The 23,519-nt window shown below is 39.8% G+C and overlaps 1 protein-coding gene across 1 annotated transcript; it reads left to right on the top strand.

Moving 5' to 3' along the window:
• Positions 1 to 446: 446 nt before the first annotated feature.
• Positions 447 to 23,216, top strand: AGO1 (protein argonaute-1). The gene is made up of 13 exons (XM_028322380.1): positions 447 to 586; positions 1,317 to 1,654; positions 1,743 to 1,943; positions 2,024 to 2,267; positions 2,370 to 2,592; positions 2,679 to 2,924; positions 4,451 to 4,616; positions 6,151 to 6,275; positions 9,698 to 9,887; positions 11,346 to 11,494; positions 13,402 to 13,579; positions 18,838 to 19,029; positions 20,979 to 23,216. Exons 1-13 carry the CDS (start codon positions 568 to 570, stop codon positions 21,285 to 21,287), a joined length of 2,580 nt encoding a protein of 859 aa, XP_028178181.1. The 5' UTR covers positions 447 to 567; the 3' UTR covers positions 21,288 to 23,216.
• The last annotated feature ends 303 nt before the right edge of the window (positions 23,217 to 23,519 follow it).

Raw genomic sequence — 23,519 nt, forward strand, 5'->3', positions numbered from 1 at the left:
ACAAAAAAGGGGCTTATCGACCACTTTTCGACTGGTTTGCGATTATAATTTGCACTTTGTCTAGACCCACTGGCTCTGGCTTAATATTTGAATAGAGATCACACAACACAATTAAAATATTATTATTATTTTATAATTCACGAAGGCGAGTGAGCTTTACAAATGATGTGTGGTGGGGTGGTTCGCTACTGTTTGTTTTTATGGTTTTGATAGACATTACACTATTGTTATTTGCAAAAGTAAAGCTTACTCGCTCGCTTTCGTGAGTTGCAAGAACTACTATATAGTCATGGTCAGGTTTTTTTAAATATGAGTAATAGGCTGTCTCCTGTGTCTTCCTACTCGATTTTGATATGATTTAGGCATAACATTATGGCACTCCTTTGCTATAGTAGCCTCCGCAATAAAGAAGCGTAATGAAAAAAAAATTTTAAACTGTCAAAATAAGTCAAGAAGGGGCCACCTATTTCATGTATTACAATAGCACATTTTAAGAATTTCGACACGAGGACTTTATAGTTTCATAATTTCAAGCTTTTTGTTAGTTTAAATCATTTAGCAGACAAGATGTACCCCGTTGGTCAACGTAAGTAATCCATACGAAATATTGTCAACCGATAGGATGCACACCAGCATCATCATTTTCTTTGTGCCCTAAATAATTTGTTTGTAACTAAAATATCAGCCTAAATCATTTTTCCCTGGCTTATATCTACCAATTGTTCACAAAGATGAATATAAATTATAAATTACAATGGGTACAATTTATCGTGCATATAAATTAGGGATTCAACTAGGTTCATAATAGGTTTGATCAATTAAATTCATTCGGAAAATGTGTTTATGTACTTTTTAATTAAAAGATATACATGCCAAGTCAACACTACCCAGTTATTTGTTAATTTCGTATATAGAATATGTTTGTTCCCTAACAAATTAAGTAACTTTTATGTCCATGAGTTTTCCTTAAGGTCTTTTATATAATTCTCATTAATGATTATAGTCATTACTCTATCAATTATGCTAATAGCACCTAAAACCTTTATTCATCAAAGTAAAATATCTTGTTTTTAATTTATAGGTTGCAAATTAATGATCTTTCTTTGGCATGAATAAAATAAAATTTTACATAAGACCAACAAGTGTTTGATTCTTAAGCTTTTAGTATTTGAACACTTTTATATCTTGATTCATTACTGTATTAAAATAGGACAATAAAATTTCCATTACATAGTTTCCCTAAAGGAACAAGATAAAAAGGAAGCAGCAAACTGTGAATGTTGGCGAACAGTGTACTGTATGTTAATATTCCTCAGCTCCAGCGGGGGAGACAAGTGCGGGCGCCGTAGGCGTGTCGGCCACGGTGAGCACGGCGGCGGGCACCACGGGCGCCGCGCCGGGCGCCGCCAGCACCGCGCCCACCACCGGCGCCCCGCCCACCGGCGCCGCCGCCGCCGCCGGACCCATCTCCCTCGTGTCCCCGGCGGCTGCCCCACCCCCCGATCTCCCAGTCCTCACGTGTCCGAGAAGACCCAACCTCGGCCATGAAGGAAGACCGATTATGCTCCGTGCGAACCACTTCCAGATATCCATGCCGAGAGGTTATGTACATCATTACGATGTTAACATTCAACCTGACAAATGTCCAAGAAAGGTAAGGATTTGCAATCAAAAAGCTTCATAGATTATTTTATTCAGTATACTTTTATTGTTGTTATAATAACACATGTGATTTGTTACAGGTTAATAGAGAAATTGTTGAAACTATGGTACATTGTTATAATAAAATATTTGGTGCACTAAAACCAGTATTTGATGGTAGGAATAATCTATATACAAGGGATCCATTACCGATTGGTAATGATAGAGTAGAATTAGAAGTTATTTTACCGGGTGAAGGCAAGGACAGAGTATTTCGTGTTACTATTAAGTGGGTGGCTCAGGTATGTCTATTTTGTAAATTCTTTGTATTATAACTTAGTTCTTTTTTGGTATTTATTTGACATTATTTATTTATTTATAGGTGTCACTATTCGCTCTAGAAGAGGCATTAGAAGGGCGTACGAGACAAATCCCTTATGACGCTATCTTGGCTCTGGATGTCGTCATGAGACATTTACCTTCAATGATGTACACGCCAGTCGGACGCTCATTTTTCTCCTCCCCTGAAGGGTATTATCATCCTCTGGGTGGGGGTCGTGAAGTTTGGTTTGGTTTCCATCAATCAGTGAGACCAAGCCAATGGAAAATGATGCTTAATATTGATGGTACGTAATAGCTTTTGTGAAAATTGGTTGCTAAACATAAAATCTGATCATTTTCATACAACATCCAAATGTGTTGATTCTAATTGTTATTTTTCATTTCAGTCTCTGCCACGGCATTTTATAAGGCACAACCTGTTATTGAATTCATGTGTGAAGTCCTAGATATTCGGGACATTAATGACCAGCGTAAACCTCTGACAGACTCTCAGAGAGTCAAGTTTACGAAAGAAATCAAAGGGCTTAAGATAGAAATTACCCATTGTGGTACTATGAAACGAAAATACAGAGTGTGCAACGTCACACGTCGACCTGCACAAATGCAATCGTAAGTTGATTTTTTACCCTAAAATGTATATCAAAATCCTATGTTTAGAAAAGTTAACTGATAAATTCATATCTTTTTTGTTACAGATTTCCACTGCAACTTGAAAATGGCCAAACTGTAGAATGTACAGTAGCGAAATACTTCTTGGATAAATATAAAATGAAGCTCCGATATCCCCATTTGCCGTGTTTGCAAGTGGGTCAGGAACACAAGCACACATACTTGCCCTTGGAAGTTTGCAACATAGTGCCAGGGCAGCGGTGTATTAAGAAATTGACAGATATGCAAACATCAACCATGATCAAAGCTACAGCGCGCTCTGCTCCTGATAGGTAATATACCTAACTTTAGACTACTATGTTATTGTGAAACAGGATAACTTTATTGTGCAGCGTATTCAAGGAAAAGTGCTGATTAAATTACTATTCCCTTATCACAACTAAACTGGTAACAATTTTATTAGTCATATTAAATACATGATGTTTATCACAATTCAGGGAAATTGGTAATTTGATAAACTTGGTAACTTTAGCATACTGAAGTTTAGTATATTTCAATTTTTTTTCCAAGATAAACCTTCCAAAATCAGTTTGTTAAAATAAGTTTGACATAGCAATTTTACTAGCAGATTATTTATGATTAATAGCCAAAACTCCTAACTGACATGGTATATTATCTCTGGCGTTGGTATTTAAAAGCACACCCAGACGCGAACCAAATAAGAAATATTTGGTTCGCGTCTGGGTGTGCTGCGCGAATGTCCCGACACAATTATTTAGCATTAAATGTTCGGCTAAACCAACGCGATCAGCCTGCGTGCGCGATGGCGATGGCGATCAATGCGTTAAAGTCTGCGGGTCCGTGGCCGAGTCCCCCTGTGTTCGACGCACCCGTGGTCGACGCCCCCGGTCAGATAGAAGCAATTTTTAATCAAATGTACAGTCAGTCACAAAAATATTTATAAACGAATAAATATTTATACTGATTGTACAAATAAATGTTTAATATTATTTTACCATAGTGATACCTAAAAATATAATAGGTTTTGTTTTAACCCATCATATTTTATCATAGGTTTTATTTACCTGTAATAACATGTAAATCGTTTTACCTAATCAAAATAATTGTAACAATCAGTCTTTAAAATAACTCTACTCTCTCTACATTTAACTAAGTACAATTATAAGTTTTAATTATAAAAGTTTTAAGTATTTTTAACAAAAAATTAAATACATCATTTTAAATATCGTCAAACATACATGGTTTTCGTTGACTGTACTTAGTGCAAAAGCCGAAAAAAATATGATATAAATTTATTTAAATCGGGGGCTTCAACCACGGGTGCGTCGAATACTGGGGGACTCGGCCACGGACCCAAGTCTGCGCCCCGATTGCGCTAATTTGTAATGTCTCCAATTCATTGGCGTTTCATCTCTAGTCCACACTCCAGTCACGCTCCAATATCATTCCAGCCGATGTGCAATTTGGTATCGCGGTAAAGTTCACGCGCAAAGACAAAACAGGATTTATGCACCTTCCATTAAAATTCCGAACACCTTATTTTTTAAACAAAAACAGCAAATATTCGTGAAGCGTTTGACTAGCGTGTGAGGAAAAGTAGCTTCCTGTCAGCTTTTACGTTACAACTTCGTTTGAACTAGCTGTCAAAACGACACCGCGATACGGATTTGTGCAAACAGCTGAGTTTTTCGTTCTTCGTCCAGTCGCGTTACAGTTGAAAATATTTAGCGCAATCGGAGCGCTGATCGCCATCGTCATCGTGCACGCCGGCTGCACGCGTTGGTTTAGCGGCTAAACTTTAGCCGAACCTTTAATCACCTTGTTTTACCTTGTACAGAGAGCGTGAAATCAACAACCTGGTGCGTCGCGCGAACTTCAACACGGATCTGTACGTGAAGGAGTTCGGGCTGACGATCTCCAACAATATGATGGAGGTGCGCGGGCGCGTGCTGCCTCCTCCCAAGCTGCAGTACGGAGGCCGCGTCTCTTCATTGGGAGGACAGGTAAGGTTTCTTTTTGAACCTGTAATAATAGCCCGCGTTATTTCGCCTTATTTTGTGGCAGACTAAGGCCCAGAACAGACGGTGAAACGCAACTGCAACGAAACTGCAACTTTCTGATGATTCTGATGAATGAAACTGAAACTTTCAAACTGGTCGCGTTATGTGTGGTCTCTCAACGGACGCTATGGCAGAAACATAGATGCAACTCAAAAGTAACTAGCAGTTGCAGTTTCGTTGCAGTTGCGTTTCACCGTCTGTTCTAGGCCTAAGGCCGCTTGTAAACATCCGTGTTTTTGACCGGTCCGATTTTATGCCTGATTTAGCGGTGGTGTATGGTTTATAAGGAACGTGTGCACATGCATCGTACATAGGTCCGGCGAGAAAATTGACATCAACAAACAAAGGATATCCGTTTTTTGATAGTCCGTCGTCCAGTGAAAAAACGGATGTCTACAAACGGCCTAAGAGCGCATTCACATTTAGGCGACTTAAGGCAGACTTATCAACTCGGAAAGGCATCCACACCGTATCGCCTTTCGCGAGCTGTCATCGCCTTTGGCGCGCTGTCAACCGCGAGCCCGAGGTTTTTACCTCACAGTGCGGATAAGTGTGCGTTGCAGTATAGTTTCATACAAAAAATACTGACCGCCTCGTGTTGATACGGTTACGATGCTCGGCGAACTTCCTATAGGCATGTGCTTTTTTCTTATACAAACTCTTTTGTCAACGTTTGAACCTGAACTAAGACGAACATTTCAAAACCGAAATCAGCTAAATCGGCTAAGCCGTTCTATGATAGAACATGTACTCTAAAATCCAATCTCTACCTGCCATACGTAGGTAATTGGTCGTTAATAACATATTAGCATAGATGCTGAGATCGGTGGTTTACGTTTTCGTCGAATCGGTGTAATTGTAATAAAGATAAAACTTTTTCCATGTGAACGCCAAAGATGTCACATGATACGTGGTGTAACGGATACGGAGATACATTTACACCACAAAATAAGCTTATTTTGGAATATTTTCCACATTATTATAAGCAAATCTCAATCATTTAAGTCCCTTACTGAGGCATTGTTATCAAGCTTGAAACAAAACGAATGCATATAAGGTGCAATATTGCAGTGTTATACGCCACGTATCTCTGATTGCCGGGTTTGATTTAAATAAACTGAGTCAATTGCTCAAGTACCTAGAACCGACATCCGTAAACCTGAGTGGAGCTGAAACGAACTAGATGCACCTTATTGAATAACCCTTAAATCTAAAATCGAATTAAAATTCACAAAATTAAATATAACTCTTAGATTTAGAATTACGACAGTCTCGCGGGTTTTTTTATATTCCAACGCAACAATTGCTAACATCCGCCGTGATTTCTGACCCTATTCTTTGCAGATGACCCCATAAACGATTTTACACAATCTTGATACACTTGTGTCATTAAACTTTACTTACCTTTTCTTTTTTGGTTTTTTTTTTCATGTAATTTATTTTGGTATCTTTGAATTTCTTCTTTTATTTCTTACAGCAGGCGCTACCCAACCAAGGCGTCTGGGACATGCGTGGAAAGCAATTCTTCATGGGAGTGGAAATACGCGTGTGGGCCATCGCATGCTTCGCGCCGCAGCGGACCGTCAGAGAAGACGCCCTCAAGTAAGTTGAATACATACGTTTAAGTGAACACTATAATTTATTTTATTTATTTAGTGTGGTTAAGATTATGGACCAATGAAAAGTTATATTCCATTTTTTGTCATGTAAAGAGTAATTTGTTCATATTTTTGCCGGATCTAGAGAGTCAGGTTTCGCAGTGGATCTGCCATACCATATAACGTTTTAATTTTTACCCGCAAACTGTACCTACGTTGTTAGCTCAAGCTAACAGAATACAAGGGTACAATGACTGTTTGCCCCATTAGGTTGTATACAGGGTGGAAACGATAAGTGATCTCACTCGATTATTTCTAAACTATACAANTCTGGCGTTCACTAGCTCTTAGTCTATATAGAAATATGTGGTGGGATAACATTATGGTGGGTCATGTATTTGGTAAAAATATTACACACCAAAGCTTTTAGCTACAGATTTCCACAATGGGTAGGCACCCATGTACCTAAAAGTTTAGACTCCAGCCGAGATTGTCAGTTTTTACAAGACAAGGTGTTAACATTGGATGTCTGTCTCATCTGTGTTGTATTAAATAGATCCAGAATAGTAAATTCTCAGGATAGTATAGTCAGACGATAAAACCTCACCTGAGATTGCTGGCACAATGGCAACATCTATTGTTGGGTCACTGCGATCGCATACTATTTCAGTCTTCAAAGAACAATTTGGATTTGTTCGACTTATTTTGGGCGAACTGATGTAATGCAGAAAGTTCCTGAAAACNCCCGCTCCCGCGCCGCTGCCCGCTCGTTGCCCCATCCCGCGACGCTGTTTTCGAGAACCGGTCTATTTGATTTTACGCATAAGATCCTGCCGCTCCCGCGCCGCCGCCGCTCCCGCCCCGCTGCCCGCTAAACTCGAGGCTGAGGCCTAAGGTCTCACAGTGCGCGTGCACGTACAGGGTGACACACGAACCAATCACAGAGCTCTATTCAACGCTATGCATTCGATTTGCTGCTTCACATAATCAAGTATCGTTTGTGAGTACGGGCGTGAGTTTCTTGCCCAGCTTCTTCTCAGCGCTGGCACATTTATTGTTCTAAAGCAGTGGTAGGGTTAATACTGGGACGTGTAAAAGTACTTTTTTAAAACCTACTTGCAAAAGTTATAGCCCGACCAGGAACATAAAAACCCTCGCCATGTTGCGGAAAACTAATGGTACTAATTTCTTTTAATGGCAAAAGTAACTGAAAACTTCATTGACATGTCACCTTGCATGTCAGTCTATTGCTGTCAAAGTGTAAACAAACTTTATTTTAAATGTGCGCAATTGATTTTGTGAATTATATTCCAAAATCTTTTNTCCGCTCCCGCGCCGCTGCCCGCTCGTTGCCCGCTCCCGCGCCGCTGTTTTCAAGAACCGGTCTATTTGATTTTACGCATAAGATCCTGCCGCTCCCGCGCCGCCGCCGCTCCCGCCCCGCTGCCCGCTAAACTCGAGGCTGAGGCCTAAGGTCTCACAGTGCGCGTGCACGTACAGGGTGACACACGAACCAATCACAGAGCTCTATTCAACGCTATGCGTTCGATTTGCTGCTTCACATAATCAAGCATCGTTTGTGAATGCGGGCGTGAGTTTCTTGCCCAGCTTCTTTTTAGCGCTGGCACATTTATTGTTCTAAAGCAGTGGTAGGGTATACTGGGACGTGTAAAAGTACTTTTTAAAAACCTACTTGCAAAAATAAAATAGTTTTATTAACATTTTTACTACGTTGAAAAAGGGAATCAATTTGATGTACGTTTTTAGCAATCTCAATAATTATGTAATGCTCCCTCCCATAGATTTTGTAGAGCAACACAGCTTGACGTCACAATTTTAAAAACTCAATTAACTAACTTTTTATCAATTTCTAAGCAACTAAACGATCATTACAAGGAATATTACAGATTTCATCGAAATCTATTAATGAATTTTGTATACAGGGTGTTAGGTAAATGGGTATATGAGCCGGCACTAGCCCATGTTAACATAGTCATATAAATGGTATGGTGAAGTCAGAAAATTGATATTTTCATTTTTATTATTTTAATTTTCATACAAATCGGATTTTATAAAAAATATTTTGTATGAAAAAAAAAATGATATCAAATTTCTGACTTCACCATACCATTTATATGCTCATGTTAACATGGGCTAGTGTCGGCTCATATACCCATTTACCTAACACCCTGTATATTCTTGACATCGCCATTTCGTGGTATTCTGGTCCTTAGTGTTAAAATCTCCGGCTTAAGTCCTACATGTGTTGGGTAAATTATTCCATTACAAATCCGTTGGCTAGTACCCATAGTACAAGCTTTGCTTAGTTTGGGACTAGAGGCGCAGTGTATAATTATGTCCAAGGAAATTTATATTTATTTACTAGCGGCCGCCCGCGACTTCGTACTCGTAGACCCCGTTTTACTCCCTTAGGGGTTGAATTTTGCAAATCTCCCCGTAAAAACCATCCTTGGACTTCAACAAACATTTAAAAAAACGAATTGTTAAAGGACATTGGGAACTTTAATATGAGAAAATGCCCCACGGCGGACAAAGATGAAACGTATTTTATTTCAAAGCTTTATACTTATAGGTATATTCACTTAAAGCNAAACCAGGTTACCTATAATAATATTTTTTCGTTAACTTATAAAAACATCAAATTAGCCCGTAATCCTGAATCCTGATACATAAAGTTAGCCTATTAATTTAACACAGGTACGACTGTACTCAGTGTTGCACTATCAAATGCAATTGACGCGCCTCTATGCCAGGGTTTTTATGTTCCTGGTCAGGCTGTAAATAGTTTTATTAACATTTTTACTACGTTGAAATAGGGAATCAATTTGATGTACGTTTTTAGCAATCGCAATACGTAATGCTCCCATAGATTTTGTAGAGCAACACAGCTTGACGACACAATTTAAAAAATTCAATTAACTAACTTTTTATCAATTTTCAAGCAATTAAACGACCATTACAAGGAATATGACAGACTTCATCGAAATCTATTAATGACTTTTATAGTTAGAATTGATGCATTAAACGGCCTGGCTTATTGATACGGTCTTTAAAGAAAACGAATATATTATTGACATCGCCATTTCGTGGTATTCTGGTCCTTAGTGTTAAAATCTCCGGCTTAAGTCTAGATGTGTTGGGTAAATTATTCCATTACAAATCCGTTGTCTAGTACCCATAGTACAAGCTTTGCTTAGTTTGGGACTAGAGGCGCAGTGTATATTTATGTCCAAGGAAATTTATATTTATTTACTAGCGGCTGCCCGCGACTTCGTACTCGTAGACCCCGTTTTACCCCCTTAGGGGTTGAATTTTGCAAATCTCCCCGTAAAAACCATCCTTGGACTTCAACAAACATTTAAAAAAACGAATTGGTAAATTTTGCGATTCATTTTTATATTATAGATTATTATTTATTTGTCAAACAGCCGAAGTGAAGCGCGTCGGAGACACAGTGCTGGGCATGGCGACGCAATGCGTGCAGGCCAAGAACGTCAACAAGACGTCGCCACAGACACTCAGCAACTTGTGCCTCAAGATCAACGTCAAACTCGGCGGCATTAACTCGATATTGGTGCCCTCGCTGCGTCCGAAGGTAAAGCCCAAGCGTTCTTATTCATGTAGGTTCATATGTTCTTTGTGTGTTATGTATTTCCATCTAATTATATGGCTAATCTATTATTATTATAAAGAAGACTAACTTTTGGCCGACGGCATCGCGTGTAATTAACTTTAAATTATAGCCTTTTTGTGATGTATAAACAATAATACTGTTTTCATCAAAATCCGTTCAATGCGTGAAAAGGTGACAAACATACATCCATAAAAACTTTCGCATTTATAATATTAGTAGGATTAGAATATATTTAAACCTAATATATTGTGTATTTCCATCTAATGCCTATTTAAAATGACTTAAGCAATAAAAAAGCTCCGAATATATCTATTTATTTATTCAATTAAATTAAGTTAGCCATAGAGAAAATCGAGGTCTTCTAATGCTAAGTTCAGATAAACGCGCGTTGAGTAAAGTACTCTGATACGTATATCATCGCGCTCATATTTTGTAAACCCCTATCATGAGCATGAGTCAAATTGTTTTTTAGAATGTACTTGCACCGACTCGCATTCGTCTGTACTTAGCTTTATTACGACTTTATTACAGCGCCATCTGAAGGCTTACGATAGCACTAGCTCCATTTGTAGCAGTCTAGACCAAATAGGTTCAGTTGTAGCTGTCTACTGCTGTAGATAGCAGCACTAGTATTAACAAAGTTTAAATTTATGATGACGTGTATAGATGGCGCTGTGATACAAGCCCTATTTTATCCGAATAACTCACTCTGTAGAGATACCTGGCGCAACTATGTAAACATAAGTTCAAAAGTGCATGTAAGCGCCATCTGATGTTTTATGTGATATATAACATCCACCGAATGTATCTTAACAAATTGGTTAGTTTCATAGTTTAATAAATAATAGTACTCTAACAAAAGTATTTTTCAATGTCCAGTGTTTTGTAGTATTGCTGAGTAATGTTTTTTCTATGCTAAACAGTCTATCTCTATTCTTCACCATAAAAGCACCATAACTTCATTCGAATTTCCAATAAATAGTAATTAGCATTCAATTGTTTTTGGAGTTAAGGAGCCAGTTCATTCAAGTTTCACATAAATAATACGCATTCGACTTCTTGAAGGGAAAGTGAAGAAGTTTAAATAAATAAATAAGTTTAGGAGTTTCATTTTCTCAAGTGTTTAGCCGAATATTCATACGAATTCTTGCGTAGGTATAGTCCAAACGTGTGCCATGAGCTTATCTTAATATCAAGTGACGTGGGGTATCTTACGGTCCCCTGTCGGACTAGTAGGCCCGGTGACTTTTCATATCATGTACAAGCGGCCTAACGAACCGGTTTACTTGTTTAACCGAGCAATCCGCTTTCATTTGTTTCTCCGCAGCTTATTTCTTCAAACCAGTAATCCGCATTAATTTGTTTCTCCGCAGCGTACTTCTTCAAACCAGTAACCCGCATTCATTGGTTTCTCCGCAGGTGTTCAACGAGCCGGTGATATTCCTGGGCGTGGACGTGACGCACCCGCCGGCGGGCGACAACAAGAAGCCGTCCATCGCCGCCGTCGTGGGCTCAATGGACGCGCACCCATCGCGCTACGCCGCCACCGTGCGCGTGCAGCAGCACAGGTACTGACCAATGCTTTCTTATACTACCCACTTAGTTGTTCCACCCATATTGTAATATTGCCCATATTCATAGAATGAGGGTTTTCGCGATTGAAAAATCTGCCAGATGGCAATACGTAGACGCGAGGTCCAAATGCTGCGTGATTGGTGGATTTTGACATATCTGTCAATGTCATGTCAAAAATAACCAATCATGCAGCATTTGGACCTCGCGTCTACGTATTGCCATCTGGCCCTCATTGCCAGTAAACAAATTTAAGATACATATAAAAATACCCTTATGTCGAAAGGGTTCAAAACTACAAGGTTCGAGACTATATTGATGACAAGGATGCGTGGTCAGTTCAGTCTGCACATATTTGATGTACTTGGATTTGGTTATTCTTACCGTTAGATAATTCCTGGCAATTAGTGGTGACTGAGTTTGTTCCGGCGTTTCTTCTCAGCACTTCCCATTTTTTGTCTCGAAGCGCTGGTAGGGCCCAAAAGATAAGGATACATGTAAAGTGCCCCATAAGGGCTACCTTTTCTTTTTTTATTATTTACTATATTTTGACGTTCATAAGTGCCACTTGTGGTCTAAACTGAATAGGGTTTTTGATTTTATGATACTGTCCACTTTGTTATTCCAGCCATATTGTTCTCTCTTTGTTGTCTCTATAACGGACATAGCATGTAATTTTTTATGGCTTTTGATTCTTGACTAGTAAGGTTAAAAATATGCTGGCAACTATTTTGTAATACACAAAAATCTTTGTCCAACAATGGACGTCATTTGGCTTAAACTGAACTGAATACAAATTCTTAACAAACTAAGAATGAGCCTTATGTCCAATAAGTGATTTCTTCCTTGTTTACCTTAACTATATTAGTTATGTATACTAAAAAGATATCACTAAATCGAATTCATATTAAATTGACAAAGTGTTTTTTTATTTTAAAATGGTACAGGTGTTTTATCGAAGTGCAATTTAATGTACAAACCAATAAAACCGGCAATAATTAGCGATTGCTATTTGCCTTAGATTATTTATCTGTCATTTTTGACCAGCAAGTGGAAAAGATACATGAACTGAAACTCATCTATGTCGACGTGTAGAAAAGTTGGAGATGGAGGCGTCAGGCGTGCGGTGGACCGACGACTGAATGAAATTTGATTTTAACCGATTGCTCTGGAAATCTAAAGGAGAGGCTTATGCTCACCAGCGGACGTCCTGTGGCTGATAATGACGATATCAATGTTATCGATCATCGCTATTGAAACAGAACATCATTATTTACTCCAAACTATTGTCCTGTCGTCCTGTCGTGTGGTGACGGCAGAGTAGAATACATTTGTCACCAACCCCTACTCTTCCCGCGGGTAAGCCGTGTGGTGACGGCAGAGTAGAATACATTTGTCACCAACCCCTACTCTTCCCGCGGGTGTCGTAAGAGGCGACTTAGGGACTACACATCAAACAGAGAATGGGCAGCAGCGCTCTCTGAAAAACATCAATCTTTTAAACTGCGATTTCCAACCCGCCTGCCAAGCGTGGAGATTATGGCAAAACCCTCCACTATAGTGGAGGAGGCTCATAGTCCAGCAGTGGACTGTAAAGGGCTGTTGATGATGATGATGATTGTCCTGTCCTCTTTTATAATTTTTGATCTTGTATTTTTTTATAGCAGAACTTTATTTAGACTTGATACATATTGGTCCCAAATTTTATCCCATAAAATTCTTTATTTTCCAAATTTTAGAATGATAATTCAATTATAAGTTTATAACTATATTCCTCCTTTAATTTAATTGTGTCATAATATACTCGTAACTTCAACCAGATAGGAACCCAATATTACAATCTAAGCTGGCAACTTGTAGAACTTTCGAAGCTATCAAGTAATAGTAGTGCAAATTCTTGCAGACAAGAAATAGTGCACGAGATGAGTAGCATGGTGCAGGAGCTGTTGATAATGTTCTACAAGAGCACGGGCGGGTTCAAGCCGCACCGCATCATCATGTACCGCGACGGCATCTCCGAGGGGCAGTTCATCCACGTGCTGCAGCACGAGCTCACCGCCGTGCGCGAGGCCTGCATCAAGGTACACCTTCATTTGTTTATAGTGCTTTCACATTTAGGCGACTTCAGCAGCGCGACTCGTAATTACATACTGTATGACAGCAGTACAGCACGGCTGCGGAATTTCGTGTAGGCGCACACTAGGCGACACGCGACAGTGACTAGACTATAGTCTGGTCTGCGAGCACGTAGAATTTTGTCCAATGACCCCAAGCTACCCATCCTTATCGCTCGCGCGTAATTATGTTGCTGTCGCGCTCGCACACTCACTGCGGGCGCCCGTCGCACAGTCGCGACAACAATATAATTACGCGCGAGGCCTGCATCAAGGTACACCTTCATTTGTTTATAGTGCTTTCACATTTGGGCGACTAGCAGCGCGACTCGTAATTACATACTGTATGACAGCACGGCTGCGGAATTTCGTGTAGGCGCACACTAGGCGACACGCGACAGTGACTAGACTATAGCCTGGTCTGTGAGCACGTAGAATTTTGTCCAATGACCCCAAGCTACCCATCCTTATCGCTCGCGCGTAATTATGTTGCTGTCGCGCTCGCACACTCACTGCGGGCGCCCGTCGCACAGTCGCGACAGCAATATAATTACGCGCGAGCGATAAAGATGGGTAACTTGGGGGACAAAATTCTACGTGCTCACAGACCGGGCTTTAGACAATTTCATACATTAGCTTGTCGTGGCGACTCCGCGACTCTGACGCCAAGTGTAAGCACAGAATAAGTAATAGTACAGGTACAGAAGGATTACTCCGCAAGACGATTTAAATAAATGCGAGTCTTGCTACGACGCGATACAGTGGAATTCAGCTCGCACAGTCAATTTTATTCACCTACAAGTTTTGTCTCTTTCTATCGCGTGCCTCTGAACTCTTCTTACGCTGTTAGGGTTGCTGTCTAGTGAAAAAATAATTAATCTACTTATTTGTAATGAGGTACGTATGTAGGTAAGTACGCATTCATTATGGAAAACTTTGGGAGAGGCCTTTGTCCAGCAGTGGACGTCATTTGGCTGAAACGAACGAACGCATTCTTTCGGAGCAGTAGTCATGGTAGGTTAGGTTTCTATACTATCCTAAGATTTATTGATTACCTACATGGCCAACATACCTTTCAGCATCTTTGGGAAGCGAAAAAAAAGATAAATCCGGTAGATTTATTTTCGAATTTAAACACTCGAACGCCGCACAATAACATTTCTTTCTCTTTATGTCCATTTTTAAATAATACTTCGATCATAGAATTAGGTACTACAACGCACGCCAGCGTCCTGACGGGCGCGCGCGTGACACTCGACTGATATAATACCCGCCGGCGAGGCGCTTCGCTGTAGGTAATTATCGGATGTACCACGCGCAGTGAGCCAGGCCTGCTTCAGCAGCGCGACTCGTAATTACCTACTATATGACATCGCGGTAGCGGTATTTCGTGTAGGCGCACACTAGGCGACACGCAACAGTGACTAGACTATAGCCTGGTTTGCGAGCACGTAGAATTTTGTCCAATGACCCCAAGCTACCCATCCTTATCGCTCGCGCGTAATAATTATTATGTTGCTCTCGCGCTCGCACACTCACTGCGGGCGCCCGTCGCACAGTCGCGACAGCAATATAATTACGCGCCAGCGATAAAGATGGGTAACTTGGGGGACAAAATTCTACGTGCTCACAGACCGGGCTTTAGACAATTTCATACATTAGCTTGTCGACGCCAAGTGTAAGCTTTGAACAAAATATATGAAATTGTCGGCCGCAGCTTGTTGTCGTGTCTAAGGCTGATTTTTCAACCGTCGGATAACTTTTAACTGAAGAATAAGTTTGGCACATTGACAGTTTTAGTACGGGAAATATGTCAAAATGACAAGGTTATTCTTCAGTTAAAAAATATTTGACGATTGAAAAATCAGCCCTAAGTCGCCAAGCTGTCGCTTTCTCGTGTCGCTTAGGGTGCGCCTACACTTTATTGTGAATCCGCTGCTGCCGTGCTGTTGTCGCGCTTCTGACGCCCTAATGTGAAGGCGGTCTTAAGGTGCCCGCTGACCAGGAGCTTATGCGTGCAATGTAACAATGTTGTAGTATACGGTCGTGCAACCCGGCCGAAATGTCAGACGAAATATGAAATATTGAATTATAGATCTAGCGCTTAAGTGCTTAAGTTAATAGGTTTCGTTCATAGAAAATTTAAACTCTATTACCTAGGTCAAAAGATTAAAAAACAAACACACCGTGCAGGGGCCGCGCGGTCGCCTCCTAGCTCTTACCCGAATTTTCTGGATGATACGCACCGCGCCGCGCGGCTGCCGCGTCGATCGATCTCAGTTGCTCGAGTTTTCAGGCGCGCGCCGCGCTAATTTTAACTTTAAATGTAGTTACTGAAGAGCTCATTTTACTATAACAGATGACTCTTGAAAATGCGTACGCGGTGGCCACGAGGTGGTAGTACGCGGTAGCCGCGCGGCGGCCGCGCGGCAGCTACGTGGCCTTTTGGGCGTACCAAATAAAGCTATCTCCCGGCCGCCGCGCGGCCTCTCAGCATCCCATATAAACGGGCCCTGACTGAGACAATGTTAAGGTATGTGAGCGGCCCGGGAGGGGTGATTTTGGCATACAAATCTGAAGTCTCGCTCGCTTTTGACGTAACAAAAACACCCTCCCGTGCCGCTCCCATACCTCAGGCACTGATTTAGCTAAGTGTTACAGTTATAATTACTTATTGAATATTGCTTTAAGTCCCGTTTTTGAGGTTTTTCATAATGTTCCTAATGGATGTTCAAGTATTCTCATTTCGTGTTAGGTACAGACGATAATATTAAGCTATCACAATGCGACGAATTTTCTCAAGATTTTAATACTTTTATGGCAATGTTAAATCAATTCAGGAATTAGTATGTGGTAAGTTGAAGTGCTATCGACTGCGTTTAAAAACATTTATTTTAAGCAACAAAATTCAAATTATCATTATTTAAACATAATTTTGTATTGTTACATTACACGCGAATGTTCCTGGGGAGTCCACCTTAGCTATAGTGATTAATAGGGAGGCGCCATTATGCTAGGGAAGACTGGTATCGTTGCAAAAATAAAAGAGGATGAAATTGAAACCTGGTGTTGAAACTGTTCTGAGTCTGCTTCTTCCTACTCGTTTGAATCACACTATAATGAGTGTTTATTACCACTGTTTTATGATGCCGCAATATAAATGTATCTTTGATATTTTTTAGTTAGCCTATTTTGATATTCTATATTCTTTGATCCACCAGTGAGATGACATTTCACGCGACATCAAACTGCAGTAAGTATGGCCATCCCGGCCATATTGGTTGTAATGTAGTGAAAGAAAAATTTAACACAATGCAAAAGCTTCAATCGTCAAAATCTATTTTAAAACTAACATAATATGCCGGTATAGGATGCGCGCCATGATATACTTTTATTGACGTCAACATTTATGGGCAGAATCGATAAAATAGCATGATAATCGTTTATCGCGGCGTGCATCCTAGGCCTACACGTGTAATCGAAACGCCTCACACATGCGAGCCGTATTTGGGAATTGATTGGGAAGGGATACATACAGTGTTACGTTAGAGAAAACCACTACTTTCTAACCAATATACACCGTGTTACTTTGCATTCTTGCCATATTCACAGAGATAAAAGTAGGTAACAATACCTATTATTTAAGATAAACAAGAGACTCCCATAAAGAAAGTACACTAAGATTTTAGTAAATTTGGTTTTTCCGTACAAATTGGAATAAACCAATTTTGTCTCGCACGTTCTACAGGTGCAAGTGGAATAAACCTAGTGGGCGTGGCCTAGTTCTTAATTTTATGGCTTTGGGTACCAGACTTTTTATCCAGTCAATAACTATTTTAAAATACTCTTCAGTTGATTTCAGATTTTCCTTTCTACTTTACGGGCTTAGGACCGTCAAAAATACGTAATAATTAATAGGGTTTCAATTAATTTACAACATTGTACCCTATTTTTACAAATTAATAAATTAAGTATGAAATGAAATCACCTTATTCACAATTAATTATTTATTCATAAGTTTCTACTTACAAATTTTACGTACTGCGAAGCAAGTGTTCAAAGTGTCCTCCGTTCTGATGAAGGCACAGTCTAGCACGGCGAAGCGTAGGTTTTTCGCTTTAGTTTTCGCAACACATAAACGTTTTTGTATCACAGTTTCACTAAAACAATCCTTTCATGTAACGCGTTTACACTGTTTATCTCTTCTGCGCNTATAGGTTCCAAAACTTTCAAGCCGTCGTGTATAAAAGGTATGTAATATGTATATGTGTTTGAGTGTGTTTCTTGTTCTCGTTAGCGAATGAAATGTCCACTTCAATAAAAGATTTCCTGTAGCTGAACAAAAACATCAATATTAAAGTAGATAACTTTCTAGTTAGTAGTTTCTTTTTCTTAAAATCACTTTGAAGATTAATTAAGCAGTAATTTACTTCAACATTTCGTTCGTTAAAGAGGAAATGAAATTAGATGTCGTGTGTAGCCGATCTCTGGAGCCTATTTCATGAGATTTTGATTGAAAATTGTATGTATGTACTGAAAATCAGCCTATTTACTGCTTCTCTAGTTTTTATTATTTTAAAATTGAGATATTCATAATAACCACCTTACTAATAAAAAAATATACGCTCGTTAAACAGTTAAGTGACCATTAGTATGGAAATGTCATTTAAAAAAAAATTTACATGTGTGTAACTTTTTATTAGTAAGAGGGCAAAAATGGCGTTGTTGTGAAGACTACGTCGTGTGTTTCAAAGAAAACCGGTTTCTCGAGTTGTATCTAGTTCCATTCCATTAATATCCGATATTGTTTTGTCAGCTTTTTAATCTGACTTTATTGATTACATGTCGGTGTAAGCATGCATCGCATCGCGATCTAAATGTAGTCTTACAACGGCCAGGCGAACATTGTACTTGGTATAGACACGCGAATGTATAACATAATGACTAGGATGCGCGCCATGATTAAAACTTATCGATGATTTTAGAATCGATAAAATATCGGTAAACAGGGCCGGATTGCGAGTTTAGGGCCCTGGGCTAATACTAGGGCTAATACTCTTTCGCATTATCGTCTATTTTTGACTTTGACTTGACTTAGCTGGCCCAAAAAGCCATATGGTAGATCCGGCCCTGTCGATAAAAGTTTATTGTGGCGTACATCCTAGGCCTACAGGTAATCGATTGGTTTCCCATTTTGCTTACATCCGCGACCTGCAACATTCCAGCTGGAAGCGGAATACAAGCCGGGCATCACGTTCATCGTGGTGCAGAAGCGGCACCACACGCGGCTGTTCTGCGCCGACAAGAAGGAACAGTCGGGCAAGTCCGGCAACATCCCCGCCGGCACCACCGTCGACCTCGGCATCACGCACCCCACCGAGTTCGACTTCTACCTCTGCAGCCACCAGGGCATACAGGTGAGATAAACATTATTTATTAGTTGTAAGCCTTTTTCAGATAACTACTAAAGCCCGGTCTGTGAGCACGTAGAATTTTGTCCAATGACCCCAAGCTACCCATCCTTATCGCTCGCGCGTAATTATGTTGCTGTTGCGCTCGCACACTCACTGCGAGCGCCCGTCGCACAGTCGCGACAGCAATACAGTGTGAGTCACGTTAAAGTGTACATATGAAAATAGATGAAACTAGACCTATTTTTATCGACAAAAAAGAGGTCAAAAAATTTTGGAGATTTTTTTTTAATTTTTTATAGAATTTTTTTTCTTCCAATTACTTATTGTAAAGAAAACGTAATAACTTTTAAACTAAGCGGTATATCCTGATAAAATAAAAACAGTAATAATACTAAATAACAGGCAATACTAAAACAATACAAAAAATACACAAAAAATGCCAACAAATAATAAAAAATGATGCTTTTTGAAAAAAATCTGCTTAAAAATTCGTATTTTTTTGGTTATTTGATAAATTTCTCCAAAAAATGCCCCTATAACAGATGGTTTTTATTACTTTTTATTATTCTCTATCGTATTACTTTTGTAAAACTAAAAATCACATGTCTCTATCCCTATCGCAACATTTGCTATGATCGTTTGAACAAAGGCCTGCCACCACATTTTTCTCCGCTACAGGTAGAGACAATTTTAATTTTAACTCAAATGCTTATTTTATTTCGAAATCTTTTGTTTTTATTTAAAATCTAACTTGTCTTTATCAAAATTACAAATCTAGAGTCACTTTCAGTTCCGTTGTTAACGAAGCGTTGAATGGCGCGCCCGGAGAGGCTTAGTTCAAACGATCATTGCAAACGTTGTGATAGGGATAGAGACATGCGATTTTTGGTTTTACAAAAGTAATACGATAGAGAATAATAAAAAGTAATAAAAACCACCTTTTATAGGGGCATTTTTTGGAGAAATTTATCAAATAACCAAAAAAATACAAATTTTTAAGCAGATTTTTTTCAAAAAGTATCATTTTTTATTATTTGTTGGCATTTTCTACGTATTTCATGTATTTTTTTAGTATCGCCTGTTATTTAGCATTATTACTGTTTTTGTTTTATCAGGATATACCGCTTAGTTTAAAAGTTATTACGTTTTCTTTACAATAAGTAATTGGAAGAAAAAAAATTCTATAAAAAATTAAAAAAAATCTCAAAAATTTTTTGACCTCTTTTTTATCGATAAAAATAGGTCTAGTTTCATATATTTTTATATGTACACTTTAACGTGACTCACACTGTATAATTACGCCCAAATTATTCACTCAAAACGTTCTATCGCAAATACAGGGTGGAAACGATAAGTGATCTCACTCGATTATTTCTAAAAAAAACCTAGTTACTGATCCTGAAAGTGCTTGTTGCGCTCGCACACTCACTGCGAGCGCCCGTCGCACAGTCGCGACAGCAATATAATTACGCGCGAGCGATAAGGATGGGTAGCTTGGGGTCATTGGACAAAATTCTACGTGCTCACAGACCAGACTATGCACGGTCCAATATAGCTTGCGCTACCATTACATCCCGTGGCAATACATAATATAAATGATGGAAACGATAAGTGCTTCACGAGATCTTTCAAACGGCACCAATAGTAGTGTGGTTGGTATACATTTTAGTATGGAAGCTGGAAACATTGCATTTTCGGATAGATCCAGTGTATTCTGTAACCTATTATTGACACTATTTGATAGAGCTCATGAAGCACTTTCAGGATCAGTAACTAGGTTTTTTTTAGAAATAATCGAGTGAGATCACTTATCTTTTCCACCCTGTATTTGCGATAGAACGTTTTGAGTGAATAATTTGGTCGCTGCGATATTACTTCACGTCAGCACCGATGTTATACGGACCAATAAAATACAATATCGGTGACTCAACCACGCCCCACCCCGTCCACAGGGCACGTCGCGGCCGTCGCACTACCACGTGCTGTGGGACGACAACCACTTCGGGTCGGACGAGCTGCAGTGCCTCACGTACCAGCTGTGCCACACGTACGTGCGCTGCACGCGCTCCGTGTCCATCCCCGCGCCCGCCTACTACGCGCACCTCGTGGCCTTCCGCGCGCGCTACCACCTCGTGGAGAAGGAGCACGACTCGGGCGAGGGCAGCCACCAGTCCGCCTGCAGCGAGGACCGCACGCCCGGCGCCATGGCGCGCGCCATCACCGTCCACGCCGTCACCAAGAAGGTCATGTACTTCGCGTAATGCGCCGCGGGCCGCGCCGACGTCGCGCGATCGGATCCCACCCGCACCGGTCGACCGCGACGTTTCGCGACCGGTCTCCGAGCGCGCCGATACGGGCTCGCGACCCGCCCCCGTCTTCGCCCGCCGACGTGCGTCCCTCGACCGATCGCAGCCTGCGGTGATCGTGTGGCGCGCGGTCGATTCTCATCGACGACTCGGAAACCTGTCGTCGGTCCGGCCGCGGTTCCTTTCGAGGTCCGATTGACGACGAAGCTTCGCTTTTCTTTTGAGAAGTTTTGAAATCTACGCCCGCAAAGGCGTGAAACTTTGTCACTATGTATGAGCTTTTCTCAGTGTTCCGAACGATCCAATATGTGCTTCACCGCGGTACCGACGTGGTGATCGGCCGCGTTGTCCTCGTCGAACCCAATTATGAAGACAAATATCGACAAATAACGCAATGTTATACAATATATTTTTTATTTCTGAACCACGATGGGGATCGGGCGGGTGACCAGAGAGCCTCGGACCCCGCCTGAACCCCAACTGACGTTTTAGGATCAATTCCACACAAACACTAGTATCGATGACAGTAATCATGTATCGAGTTTATCATTGTAGAATGTAATATTGTTAAACTGTATGTGCCACTTTAATGCGTCCATCATATTTTTTCATCATTCAACTTAGTCAAGTATAGTTCTTAAAATATGCAACCATGTTTATAAATAACATTAGAGCGTAGAAAGTATGCATATTAAATGTATAAGATTTTAAACTTTCGCGTTCCATTTCAACTAAAATAGTAAACTAAACCATGGCTGCAGCATCGCAGCCGAAACGTCAAGCTGTGAGTACATAATGTAAATCATTAATATACGTCGCGTTAAGACCCGTGTCTTACTATATTAAATGTATCTTACTGCCTATTTATCATATCAAAAACCATGAAACACCATAACAGTGTATAATGTGTCGTAAATATATTTAAAATAGACTATTATAAATTAAAACACCGACTTTCCTCCAGGTTAAATTATGGTCCAAACCGTCATTCGTACTTTATTACATATTAGCATACTTTCGTGTAACTTAATCTAGAGGAGATGCGCATTATTTTGATAGAGCTTTGTAAGTTCGTATTATCATTATTTATAGTAGATAAATACATACGTTATAGCATGATAGTATACTTTTTATTCAGATTTGGTCAGCAATATAGATAACTTTATGATCTATGTACACTATTCACTTTGCCGGTGTAGGATGCGTCGCAGGCAGCTGTGTCGCTGGGGCGGCAGCTCGGCCCTCAACACTAAGACAGCTTAACATATAGGTAAATGTTCGGATGACATCATTTTTCTATTCTCTTATAAATTACTCATAAATTATGTCTTTATTCATTCGTCATTGTATGCTGTCAATGTGTTAAAAATCGGGAGACCTCTAACAAACAAGTTATGAAGCCTAAATTCTAATATGTAATAGGTTAAAACATCGTTCATTATGTGATAAGCTAATAAGTGAGATTGTGGGATTGGAATCCTTCGGGGAAATACACTGGTTTCTGTTCTTGCTGGCTACGCTTAGAGCTTTTCCAGGCGACGTGTTTTTCCTCGCGCGTTTCGCTGCACATGCAGTCTTGCGTTTTCAAAACGCGCGACTGCAAGTGACAAAATGTATGAACTTCTAGTACCTCATGATTGCGCGATTCGAAAACGCGTAAGTAAAAACTTGTCATCTGGACCAGCGTGGGTGTGTCTCGTAAGCAAAAGTCGAGGTAATTAAAGTGCAAGCTCGTATGCCTACGGAATACTGAGGTTTACCGGTAACATTAAATTATTCTCAGCAAAAAATAGCTTAGAATTATCCAAACATCGGTCACCGAGCGATCTCATCACCAAACTGCCAGCTAATCTAACCAGTAACTTTACATGCATACTAATTAGAAACTACATACCTTTCAATATTTTAACAATAGATCAAAATAAAGAAGTCTATTAGTGTAAAGGTATGGCAATAATAAAGAAACTTATCTTAGTTATACATTACATAATATTATTATTATATTATCTGCTTCTGTTAACGCCTATGAATGCCACTTTTACTTATTACTATACATAATCTAGTATAATATGTATCTGATTATCTTCTTAACTATAGTTCATTTTCACTTGCCAAAGAAATGAAACATAAATTTCACATTATTATTAAATATATTATTTATATGGTGAATAACAATTTGATTTGTTC

Source organism: Ostrinia furnacalis, unplaced genomic scaffold (assembly GCF_004193835.3).
Source record: "Ostrinia furnacalis isolate ACB-3 unplaced genomic scaffold, ASM419383v2 OfSCF7642, whole genome shotgun sequence".
Classification (NCBI taxonomy): Eukaryota; Metazoa; Arthropoda; class Insecta; order Lepidoptera; family Crambidae; genus Ostrinia; species Ostrinia furnacalis.